This window comes from Chiloscyllium plagiosum, chromosome 12 (genome assembly GCF_004010195.1).
Source record: "Chiloscyllium plagiosum isolate BGI_BamShark_2017 chromosome 12, ASM401019v2, whole genome shotgun sequence".
Taxonomy (NCBI): Eukaryota; Metazoa; Chordata; class Chondrichthyes; order Orectolobiformes; family Hemiscylliidae; genus Chiloscyllium; species Chiloscyllium plagiosum.
This window is the reverse complement of record NC_057721.1, coordinates 40,470,031-40,482,751: the sequence shown is the minus strand read 5'-3', so window position 1 is coordinate 40,482,751 and position 12,721 is coordinate 40,470,031. Positions and strand designations below refer to the sequence as shown.

The 12,721-nt window shown below is 40.6% G+C and overlaps 1 protein-coding gene across 2 annotated transcripts in view; it reads left to right on the top strand.

Moving 5' to 3' along the window:
* mao (monoamine oxidase) overlaps positions 1–12,721 on the top strand; it is a 153,183-nt gene that overhangs the window by 125,049 nt on the left and 15,413 nt on the right. For both annotated transcript variants that reach the window (XM_043700856.1, XM_043700857.1), the window contains 5 exons: positions 1,879–2,028; positions 3,540–3,699; positions 7,177–7,273; positions 8,949–9,002; positions 9,738–9,795. In XM_043700856.1, coding sequence (XP_043556791.1) covers positions 1,879–2,028; positions 3,540–3,699; positions 7,177–7,273; positions 8,949–9,002; positions 9,738–9,795 — 519 coding nt within the window. The remainder of the gene's footprint in view (positions 1–1,878; positions 2,029–3,539; positions 3,700–7,176; positions 7,274–8,948; positions 9,003–9,737; positions 9,796–12,721) is intronic.

The window sequence follows — 12,721 nt, the reverse complement described above, 5'->3', positions numbered from 1 at the left end:
ATTTGGTTTTAACCTGACAGCATGGTTGTTTAGTTGATGACTTGTATCATGCATAGTGGCAAGGTTTGTACATGTGTATTCTCAATGATTGGATAATTCTCCAATTTACTTTAGGATTGTGTGTAGTTTTCAAGAGTTACAGCGAATCGATGAGAGTGAGCACTAGCCTTCCAGCTCTGTTACTACAAATCTGTCTTTTTTTTTCTCTCTCTCCTGTGTTCCAAATGCTGTTGCCTAAAATTTTGTCCCTTTTGTGTATTCCGATATCTGATTTCAATGTTCTTTCAAGTTGAATAGTCTGCAGATGATTTTTATCCCATGATGTGAATCTTCCAGAAAGACATTCATCAACAGGCGATACAGATCTTTTTATAATGGTGTTAATTTTAGTCCAGAATAATTCTTTATATTGGCAATTTCATGAGCTTGGCTTAATCTGTTTAGGGTGATCACTGAAGCTATCTGAAGTACTGTAAATGGTTTTCTTTAATAAACACAGTTTAGCTCATGTCAGGTCCCAGGTATTAAAATTAAAATTGAAATTGACAGTTCATTTTTACCACAATCATATCAAATGGAAAAAAAGACAAAATAGGGGGTTACGTTAAGAGATGGAGAAGGAGTCCAAATAGGGAGTATGGTTTAACTACCTCAAACATATTAATAAGAACAGTAAATCATTCTGCAAATATTTCAGTAAAAAGAATTGTTAATTGTGGAGTAACACATCTAACAGAGAAAATTGCGAGTTAATAGAGACAAAATCAATCTTGTTTGTCCAATTTCTTCAATGTCAGTTTCACATTCTCCATCAACACTTTGGATATTAGTTATTGGATTCGCTACAATGTAGAAACAGGCCCTTCGGTCCAACAAGTCTACACCAACCCTCCGAAGAGCAACCCACCGAGACCCAACTCCCTCTGACTAATGCACCTAACACTATGGACAATTTAGCATAGCCAATCCACCTGACCTGCACGTTTTTTGGATTGTGGAAGGAAACAGGAGCACCCGGAGGAAACCCATGCAGACAGTGGAAGAATGTGCAAACTCCACACAGACAGTTGTCCAAGGCTGGAATTGAACCTGGGTCCCTGGTACTGTGAAACTGCAGTGCTAGCCACTGAGTCTATCTCTACTTTTGCACATAACGCAAATAAAACTGGGCCGGTCTTGTGGAATTGCATCCTGGTCAACATGCAAAATGGCCATGGCTCCTTTGATAGTCCCAAGACATGTCTCCATTTCTGAGCCAGAACATTTTGGGTGCACACAAAGCATGCAGTTTAGGCTGACTTCCAAAATATTTTACTTCATAACACTCTATGATGGCTTCCACTTGGCTGATGAACTAAAATAGTCCTGATGATCATCTGTGGCTCCATGGTAACTGTCCCACCTCCTTAGTATAAAGTTGTGGGTTCAGGTCCCATTTTAGAACTTTGAAAAATAGTTCCAACTATCTTTCCAATTCAATACTGAGATAGTGCTGCACTGATAGAAGTGTTGGTTTGGAAAGAACCCATTAAAATGAGTCATCGTGTGCTTTCTCTGATAAATTATTGCATGGCACCACTTCAAAGGGCAGGGAAATTCTCCAACATATATCACTTACCCATTATCCTAAATACCGATCTTTACTTTGAAGTTTGTGGGATATTATTTTGTGCAAATTGACTACCATTTACAGCATTACAGTCAAAGAAATGTGGTTTTGAAAAGTGCTTTTGGGCGCTGTGAGGATGTGAAATCCAAGTCCATTTTCCTTTTTTTGATGTCTGAAATATCTCATTTCAAGATTATTTTATAGTTAATGAACTATTTTAATGATGCAGTTTTCAAGTCGTCCATTGATTATACATCCGGTGTTTACAGGAGCGAAAGTTTGTTGGTGGCTCTGGTCAGGTCTGTGAACAATTGATGAACCATCTTGGAGATTGTGTAAAACTGAAAAGCCCCGTAACCCGGATTGATCAAACACAAGATATAGTCATCGTGGAGACATTGGATCATGAGAGGTTTAAGGTGAGGGAAATGGACAGTAATAACTGGTAATGTACTTTAATCCAAAGCATTGCACAAAATTAGGGATATTGAACAGAAACCTAGAAATTCTTGGGGATGGTCAGGCAGCATAAATGCAGGAGAATGAAAGTCCAACTCATCTTTCAATGAGGCTAAAAAATCTCTGCCCCAGATTTTGAGAATGGGGTCATTGACAACACGATGGTCTTCTCAGTAACCACTGTGGTGTAGGCAAGAGCCCCATGAGTGCTAATTTGCTGCTCTTTGTGCAATTCTTATTGAATTAATTACCCATGAGAACAGGGAGTATATCTTATCACCCACACGTTATTTGCTGACATGGTTTTCTTCCTTCAAATACTGAGAAAATACTAAATTCTAAAGGATGAATACATTTTGACAACTTCTAGGCAATCTTATATTGACATTTAGAATTCTTGCATGTTTTTCCATACAATCTTTACATCGACAGAATAAAATTTGTCAAACCAGTGCTGAGAAACCTGACATGGGACATAAACAGTCTCATAAATCAGCACAGGTATTGAATGTCAGACCATGAACTCCAGAAACATCAGAAGTGCTGGCAAAATGGAAATGTTACCAGACTAGGAATCCAGTGTGTTAGCCTAATGTTCTGGGGATACAGGTTTGAATTATGCCAATGGAAAATAGTGAAATTCAAATTCAATAAATATCTGGAATTCGAAGCTAGCCAAATGCATAGTGCTATGGTTGGCTCAATTGGCTGGATGGCTGGATTTGTGATGCAGAGTAGCACTGACAGTGTGGGTTCAATTCTTGCACCAGTTGAGGTTACCATAAAGGTCTCACTATAGCCAGTTGTCGTTCTCTCGTGATGATTCTTGTTCTATGTAATTATTCAAATTTTGTGATGGTGTGACCCACATGCAGCTCAGAACTCCATCAACACTTCAGCTTTAAGGCGTTGTATCAGCCTGGAATACCTGAGAACGTAGATCAGAGTGGTGCTAGAAAAGCACAGCAGGTCAGGCAGCATCCGAGGAGCAGGAAAATCGACGTTTCGGGCAAAAGCCCTTCATTTTCCTGCTCCTCGGATGCTGCCTGACCTGCTGTGCTTTTCCAGCACCACTCTGATCTAAACTCTGGTTTCCAGCATCTGCAGTCCTCACTTTTGCCTACCTGAAAATGTCTCCACACACTTCTGGTCTGAAATCAAAGTGTCAGTGAGGAAATGTAGAAGAATCATAAATGAGCCAATATCACATCACCCCCACCCAAACTTCCCACTTCCAGAAAACTTCAAAATTTGTCATCTCTTGATCATTAAAATTAGTGGATTTCCAGCTCATTTTCTGTTGTTACCCTGAAATTTTGACAGATGTAGGTGAGGATTGTTTGATCTTGCATCTCCTCATTGTTGTATATTAATGGAGAAACCTATTTATTCAAGTGACGAGGGAGAGATGAGTGGAGGTAATAAAAGAGGAAAGGTGGAAAGGAAGTTATACTTTTTTGTTGTCATTTAGGCTAAATATGTTATCAGTGCAATTCCACCACCCCTGACTGCGAAGATTCACTATGAACCACCCCTGCCAAATCTACGTAATCAGTTCATCCAACGTGTTCCTATGGGCTGTGTGATCAAGTGCATGGTGTACTATAGAGAAAACTTCTGGAGGAAGAAAGGTGAGTTCTTTTCCAGAAAACAAAGTATTAGACAGAATTGAAATTCAACTATTAAATGCTGACTCACCATGGAATAGTTCAGTAGTTTTGTTGGAAGTTATCCTATCATTAATATTATTTCTAAATTTCTCACCTTATAAAATTTATATAATTCCAATTTAACACATATTACAGTAAAATATGATGACTCTGTGTTCTGTGCCATCAAATTGGAATGAAAGAGATGAGATTAAGCCAGGTTATGAAGCAGAGAAAGAATTCCTAGGACGGTCCTGAACCATTTCACATTGAAACCATTGGAATTATAGATGAGGAAAAACCAACCGCACAAATGGTGGCTGCTATAAGTGGCCTTAGAGGTTGGCGTGCATGCATACTTCACATGTGAGCCATGCTGATCACCATATTACAAAGGGCATTTTATGTCTGCAATGAATGTCCAGGAGAGGTACTCTATATAAGCAGATCATGATGCTCGTCACCCTATAATATTGATTTTATGACAGTTCTGTGCAAAGTTGTTGCCATATTCCTTATTGTTGCACATAGGCTTTCTTCCTGCTGAAGCATCATCCATTTCATTGTGTATATGGATCAGCCTTCGCCTATAGTTTCCCCATCAACATTCTCATCTGAGGTTTCTGTGCAGAACCCATAGATATTACCTCACCCTCTGGTGAACTTGCTTCTGGGCCATCCTTGCCTGCTGCAGTAGTTCCAAATCACTTGTCTTGGTATCTCAAGAGTATCATTCCTGCTTCTGAGCTTAATGCAGTGTCAGTTTCTGAGCTGGTGAAATTGAGTTTCTTCAAAATTGCAATCAAGAGCAGACCAGCTTACAGTTCTTGAATATCTGAAAGAAGGAGGGCACAGTGGAGGGTTGTGATAGTGTTAGGGTGGGAAATGCTTACATCATCTGCAAACTATATATCACAAAAAACATTGGATGAGGAGGATGAGGTATTTGAAAAAGACATTTTGTTAAGAGGAAACCATCATCTTAGATGGTTTCAACTCCATAGCTACTGATAACCTCAGTCATGACTGCTTTTTTGGGTGTTTTAGCTCCAATGTTTCTTTTGTTTCATTTCTCTTCTCATGCATGTGACAAGAATAATGGACATGATGTGGAGGTGTCAGTGTTAGACTTGATTAGGCAAAGTTAAAAATCACACAACACCAAGTTAGAGTCAACAGGTTTATTTGAAAGTACAAGTTTTCAGAGCACTGCTGGAGTTAATAATTCATTGTGGAAATCAATCTCTATTAATTGGTAAAATAACTGAACTACATAAAGTGAGGAATTCTGTTTATACCTGTCGTATGTCCTGTCTCAAATTAGAGTCATAGAGATGTATCGCACGGAAACAGACTCTTCGGCCCAATTTGTCCATGCCGACCAGATATCCTAATCTAATCTAATCCCATTCACCAGCATTTGGCCCATAGCCCTCGAAGCCCTTCCTATTCATTTACCCATCCAAATACTTTTAAGTGTTGTAATTGAACCAGCCTCTACCACTTTCTCTGGCAGCTCATTCCATACATGCACCACACTGTGTGAAAAAGTTGCCCTTTAGATCTCTTTTATATCTTCCCCTTTCCCGCTAAACCTATGCCCTCTAGTTCTGGAATTCCCCCACTCCAGGGTCTATTTACGTTATCCATGCTCCTCATGATTTTATAAACCTCTATAAGGTCACCCCTCAGCCTCCGATGCTCCAGGGAAAACGGCTTCAGCCTAATCAGCTTCTCCCTATAGCTCAAATCCTGAAGAAGGGCTAATGCCCGAAACGTCGATTCTCCTGTTCCCTAGATGCTGCCTGACCTGCTGCGCTTTTCCAGCAACACATTTCCATCTCAAATCCTTCAATACTGGCAACATCTTTGTTAATCTTTTCTGAACCCTTTCAAGTTTCACAACATCCTTCCGATAGGAAGGAGACCAGAATTACATGCAAAATTCCAAAAGTGGCCTAACATCCTGTGCAGCCGGAACATGACCTCCCAACTCCTATACTCAATACTCTGACCAATAAAGGAAAGCATACCAAATGCCACCTTCACTATCCAATCTACCTGCGACTCCACTTTCAAGGAGCTATGAACCTGCACTCCAAGGTCTCTTTGTTCAGCAACACTCCCTAGGACCTTACCATTAAGTGTATAAGCCCTGCTAAGATTTACTTTCCCAAAATGTAGCACCTCACATTTATGTAAATTAAACTCCATCTGCCACTTCTCAGCTCACTGGCCCAACTGATCAAGATCCCGTTGTACTCTGAGCTTACCTTTTTTGTTGTCCACTACACCTCCAATTTTGGTGTCATCTGTAAACTTTCTAACTATACCTCCTATGTTCACATCCAAATCATTTGTATAAATGATGAAAGGTAATGGACCCAGCACCGATCCTTGTAGTACTCCACTGGTCACAAGCCTCCAGTCTGAAAACAACCCTCTACCACCACCCTCTGTCTTCTACCCTTGGGCCAGTTCTATATCCAAATGGCTAGTTCTCCCTGTATTCCATGAGATCTAACCTTGCTAACCAGTTTCTCATGGGGAACCTTGTCGAATGCCTTACTGAAATCCATATAGATCACATCCTGCCCTCATCTATTACTCGTACTGTATCCAAAAATATTATTTTCTAAACAGATATATCAAACTTATATTTGAATCAATACTACCTGCTTCCATCACCTCCCTGAGAAACTGTTCTGTAGATACTCCCTGAAAGAATGATTTGTAAAGTTTTCATTCAGCTTTTCCTTCTGGCTGCCTCCAGGCAAAATACTGTGGATGCTGAAAATCCAAAATGTAAACAGAAAATGTTGGAAATACTCACCACGTCAGAAAGTAACTGGAGAGATATGTCAACTGGCTAGATATTAACTTGAATTAGGTGGAGTTGTTTTGAGATCAGAAAACAGAGATAAGCAGGTTTCATGCAGGTCTTAGTTAGCAGAAACGGATTCTCATTTTGTCTCTGCGTTTTCCTGCTTGCAGCCAGCTGGATTGAAAGGCTGTTTGGTTGACGACTGAATAGGTTTCTTCCCCCATCCTCTCTCCAACCTTTACAAATTGTGATTTTCCCTTTCATAGTTACCAAGCCTCTTTTCCTCAGCCTGGAACCCCCAATCTTGACAAATCGATTCCCAAGTCTCCTTCCCTTGACAGTGGCCCACCCAGACTCCTTTTCCCTTAGTTTCTCTGGATGGTTCTCTGGTCTGTTTTCAGGCTAGCAACCTGTAACTAATGGAGTGCCCCAGCAATCAGTGAACATGTGTTATTCTTTACTGCAGATCATTAATTATATTCAAGACTGAGGTACATAGATTTTTAATCAGGAAGGGAATCAAGGGTTATGGGGAAAAGGTAGCAAAGTGGAGTTGAGGATTATCAGATTAGCTGTGACCTTCTTATGCCCATTCTTTTATGGTCTTATGTGGTCTATTTCTCTTTTTTAATCAGATTATTGTGGTAGCATGATCATTGAAGATGAGGAGTCTCCGATTGAACTGACTTTGGATGATACCAAACCAGATGGATCTTACCCTGCTATCATGGGGTAACTGCTTTTTGATTTAGACTTCTTTAATGTTCACAAATATCCTCAGGTAGACCAATACTGATCCATACCTCTCGGACAGAAGCTCTGTGTTCATGTCCCATTCCAGGACTTGAGGGCGAAGGTCGACTTGTCGTAATGTGTCATACAAGTTGATTGTCAGTCTCTAATCTTTTTTGAAATAAAAACAGAAATAGCTGGGCAAATTCAGCAGCTCTGGCAGCATCTGTGGAGAAAAAGCAGAGTTAATGTTTCAGGTCCAGTTAACTTTCTCCAGTTCTCAATAATTTCTGTTTTTGTTTCTGGTTTCCTGCTATTCTTTGGATATTAGTTTACTGTTAAATCCTTCTGATGTACCGAAGACAGCTGGTAAGAGCAGGAGTGTTCCCTGGTCAGCCAAAACAATGTGATGCAGCCTCCCTGTGTTAAAAGACTTCACTCAGAGGTTCTTGAAGTCACATCCTCATTCTGAGAGACTACCACATGTATTGGAGTCATACCTGGCACGTGGTTATTATTGTTGGAGGCCAGTTGTATTAGCCCTAGGATATTGCAGCAGGGAATACTCAGAAGGGATCCAGGCTCAGTATCTTCATCCATGACCTTCCGTGCATCAAAGGTTCGGACCTGGTGATTAAGTATTATACAGGACAATTCTTCATATAGTAAAGTGGCTTACAGCCACGTGGAGCAAAACCAGGACAACATCAAAGTTGGGGTGATCAGGAGCATGCTGAGCAGAAACCTACAATGATCTTTGGCAGCTAGATCCATACCTAAGTTGTTGTTTTTTTATATAAAGGTATGTATTTCCCATCAGCCTGTCTGTTAGACATAATGGCCCAAATTCTCTCTGTGATGGCAAAAATATTTGAAGTCATCTAAAACTGAAGTTACACCTCCAAATCTGTTATTTTTCTGTTTTTTGCAGGACTGGGAGTGAATGAGAGTGCTTTTCTCAATAAGAATGTATTTGCCAATAGAGAAATTAAGCATGGGTGCTTATGGCTACCTAATAAGTTGGCTTGGGAGGTGAATGGGGAAAAAGATGTTGAGTAGAAGTAAGCACTAAGTTTGCATAGGGGATGTGAGGGTGGTAGGTTGAGGAGTATGTGGTGGCATGGATATGAGAGAACATAGAGTATGTAGAGGTCTTATTCTTTTATTCTTTTGTTTTAAGTTTTGACCAAAATGCTGGAGCCCGAAGCTTTCCATCTAGCCTCCTCAGTTCTCACCCCCATCCACACACAGGTTTGCTCAGCCTGTCTCCTAATCTAGGATTCTCCAACCTCTGCTCACCTGGCCTGAAAACAAATATTGGGGCCGTTGTGCTTCAGGCACCAAGTAGTTCTGAAACAAATGTTAAACAACCAATTAGTATAAGCAAAGGATCTTACACTTGTTTCAGGCGTGGGTCTTGTACATCCATACTTTAATGTTTGTTAATATAACATGGATATCTTTGCTGAAGGAGTGACCATTTGTATTTGCCACTTACTTTGTAGGATTCTTAGACACAGCAACAATTAATGTCTGAGTGGGTACTTTTAATTTCTCCATATACAGGTTCTGCATGAAAACCTGCATGAAAGCATGTTGAAATGTGATTTTATAAATACATTTAGAGTTCAGAGCATTTTAACTGTATACATTTCTCCAACTCCTTTTCTTTCAGATTTATCCTTGCTCGAAAAGCACGACGTCTGGTAAATCTCACAAAGGAAGCTAGGTGTGTGAACCTTATTAGATGTTATACATGTTTAATGTTGTCTTTTATAATGAGACTTTAATAGAAAATCTGGAAATTCCACCCAAAATTCACTTCATCTCCTTCCTCTTTAAAGACCCACCTTAAAACTTGCCTTTAACCAAGCCAATCCTAATCTGTCTTCCTTTGGCACAGTGTCAGTTCTTGTAAATATATACTCCTGCGAAGAACCTTAAGGGATGTTCCCTATAATAGAAGTGCTTTTTTTTGGAGTCATAGAGTGCTATTTAGATGCATGTCCTTGTATTTGCCAGCAATCATAAACAGCATAGTACTTCTGTAAAAAAGCACTTAGAGTTAAAACAAATCCCATTAGTTGGTGCTAAATGACTTATTCTGAGACTCATAGAAATATTCTCCTGCTGTGCTGCTCCATTGGTATTCGGATATGCTACTGTTTCACTTCTTATTAATCAGTGCATTAACCTCTGCTTCCTTGATCTACTTGGTGATGACAGTTTTGGTCTACTAATACAACAGTGTTCATTGTGAAAGCAATGCATATAAATCACCAATTTGTGACTTGGTAATTTAACAAGGACTTTACTTACAAACCTATGAAAAATTAGTAACTGAACCGCAAATGTCTGTGTGTGGATATTACATCATGGAGCAGTCTAAACCTACACATGTTATACCCAGCTTTCATTTTATTTGCTGGACTTTATTTATACCACGTGATTTTTCTTAATGCAGGAAGCAAAAGATCTGTGAAATTTATGCCAAGGTGCTTGGGTGTGAGGAAGCATTGCACGTAAGCTATTTTTTCTCTTTTCTTGTTATAGGTTTAGTTTGAAATCATCAAATAAAACAATCACATTTGGCATAATGTATCATACAAAAAGAGACCATATATATGCTCCATCTTTTCACGCCACTATTCTGAGCAATGCTCTGCTATCAATATCTTCTCATTCAAATTAGCTAATGTTGTAGCTGCAGCTTGCTTGCCTGCTAAAGGCCAGCCCTGAGAAACTCATGCGGAACTACAAAACATAAATATTGAATATACCAGATGCCAATCAACTCGGTATGGATGTAACATCTTAGTGCTGAAGGCCAGAAAAGTGCAACTGAGTGGCAAACAGACTCTAGGATGTGGATGTTTGAGGTTACGCTGCTCCCATAACGTTGTCATTGTGCGAGCTGGCCACAAACTGAATTGCAGCATAATGATCAAATTATTAGGATCCATTTCGAAGAGCTATCTGACAGACACAGCACAAGTGGAATTTTGTCTGAGTGCAGTCAGTTGTGCAATTCTTTCCCACAGAAGAATTTCAGGGCTGGGTCTTTAAGTATATTCAAAGCAGAGAGAGACAGTTTTTAATCAAGGGTTATGGGAAAAAAGCAGGAAAGTGGAGTTAAGGATTATCAAATCAGCCATGATCTCATTGAGTAGCAGAGCAAATTTGATGGGACAAATGGCCTACTTCTGTTCCTATCTATTATGATCATATTGTCTAATTACAGCTCCTCGTATTACATTTTAATAAAATAAAACTCAGAAGTAGACTGCTCTACCATCATTGGTAGACAGGCAGGAGGCTGGAAGAACATAGCAAGCCAGGCAGCATCAGGAGGTGGAGAAGTAAACGTTTCAAATGTGTAGAAGGGTTATGCCCTGGGCATTGACTTCACCACCTCCTATTGCTGCCTGGCTTGCTGTGTTCTTCCAGCCTCCTGCCTGTCTATTTTGGATTCCAGCTGGTACTGAGCTGGCACAGGATGACAAGCAGGTCTCCAGCCTTGGCAATGTGACCTCTGCTGAGCTGCATGTGGCATGGGAGGGGGCTCCTCCATGGGCACTTCAATGCAAAGTAGGACGTTTACCTCTATGCCAGTGTCAGCAAGCAGGACCTAGCACCCAAGTGTTTGAAGGAGTCATCCACCAGCACCAGCAGAGTATAGCTAACATAATGCTTCTGTGCCCTTCGATGGGCCGTGGAGGTAAGGCAGTCAACGATGCCTTTCATTGTTATTTTAACATTCATTCCATTCCCCAGTCTGTCATCTTGAAACCGGTAAGATCCCAGCCTCTGTTTTACCAAGCAATCACCTGCAGTTAGCATAGCAGTGATCGCGAGTCACTGCAATTACTTTTCAAGTTTAAGGATTCATAGAGTTCAGGAAATGCCTTTTATGAGTCTGCACTGACATAACTAACTCGTAAGAGTGCATTAATCATAATTTCTTGCACTTGTCCCATATCCTTGAATGTTGCGTTATTTGAAGTACCCATCCAAATTTTTAAAAACATTTTAAAGTTTTCAACCTGAACTACCTTCCCAGGCAGTGCATTCCAGATTTCCACCACCCACTGAGTGAAAAAGGATTTTCCCAAATCCTCTCTGAATCACCTGACCTTTGCCCTAAAGCTGTGCCCTCTTGTGATTGACCCTTCAGCCTCCATGTGCTATCACATCTTTCCTGCAGTGAGGTGACCAGAACTACGCACAGTGCTCCAGTTGTAGTCTGATCACCTTTCTGTACCACTCCAATATTACCTCCTTCTCTGTACAACTCCAACATTACTTCCTTAAGTAGGTTATCCCGCTAAAAGTTAGGGAAGCTTGCTCCTTTGGTGCACTTCCTTGGTGCTCGTCCAGTTACAGAATGATTGGAGTTAGAACAGGACTCGGATTGCTGAGCCCTGGACTAACATTGTGATTTCTGTGAGACCTTAAAAGGAATGGAGCCTCTATTGTCCCTTTACAAGTCCATTGATTTAGAAAGATGCAGCATCAAGAGGGATTGGGACTTCCAAACCAGAACTTTGCACATCATCAGAAAGACCTAGGATTTTCTGGTAGCGATCAGTTTCTTAAGTACAGACAAAGCAGGACATCAGTGATACATTAGTTCAACTTGCTCTGCCTTCCCAAAGGGAGAGGTTTTTTAAAAATCTTTTACATGTGCCCCTTTTTAAAAGCTGCCACTTGTGGGAGGTAAGAGGTAATGGCAATTAGTCCATGATGGCCCAAGCAGCATGTTTCTCCATTTGAGAGAGACAATTGGGTTTAAATTTTGAGGGCATCACTCTGCATCAAACATAGGAAACAGGTATCCATGAATTCCCACTCCCCGTGGTGACTTGGGCTTATGTTGTTAGCATTATTCTGCATTGCACATAGCCACTTGAGCTCAATGAGAGGGAGGGGTGTCTACATTTCAAACACCCTTACCCATGACATAATTGCTGCAGTTCCACTGAGATAGTCACCCACCTGCCTGGAAGGACACAGAGTTGTGCTCTTACTGCTGCTATCATCAGTTGGTATACACTTGTATTAAAATGTGTTGACAGAATGCCAGAAAAATACCTTCACAAACTCGTGCCTGGTGTCTGAAATCATGACTGGAATTTTTCAAAACGTTCAGACTCACAAACAGTTCAATGCCCCCTGTCTTGGCTGATCCTGACAATAATTATACCTTTTTTGTTTTCAGCTTAACCATGTCTGAGTTCTTTGTGACTGCCATTGCAGGAAAGTTGGAGCATTGGTGTAACTGGCCCTCATTATAATATGAGATGGAAATGTGTTGCTGGAAAAGCGCAGCAGGTCAGGCAGCATCTAGGGAACAGGAGAATCGACGTTTCGGGCATTAGCCCTTCTTCAGGAATGAGGAAAGTTGGTCCAGCAGGCTAAGATAAAAGATAGGGAGGAGGGACTTGGGGG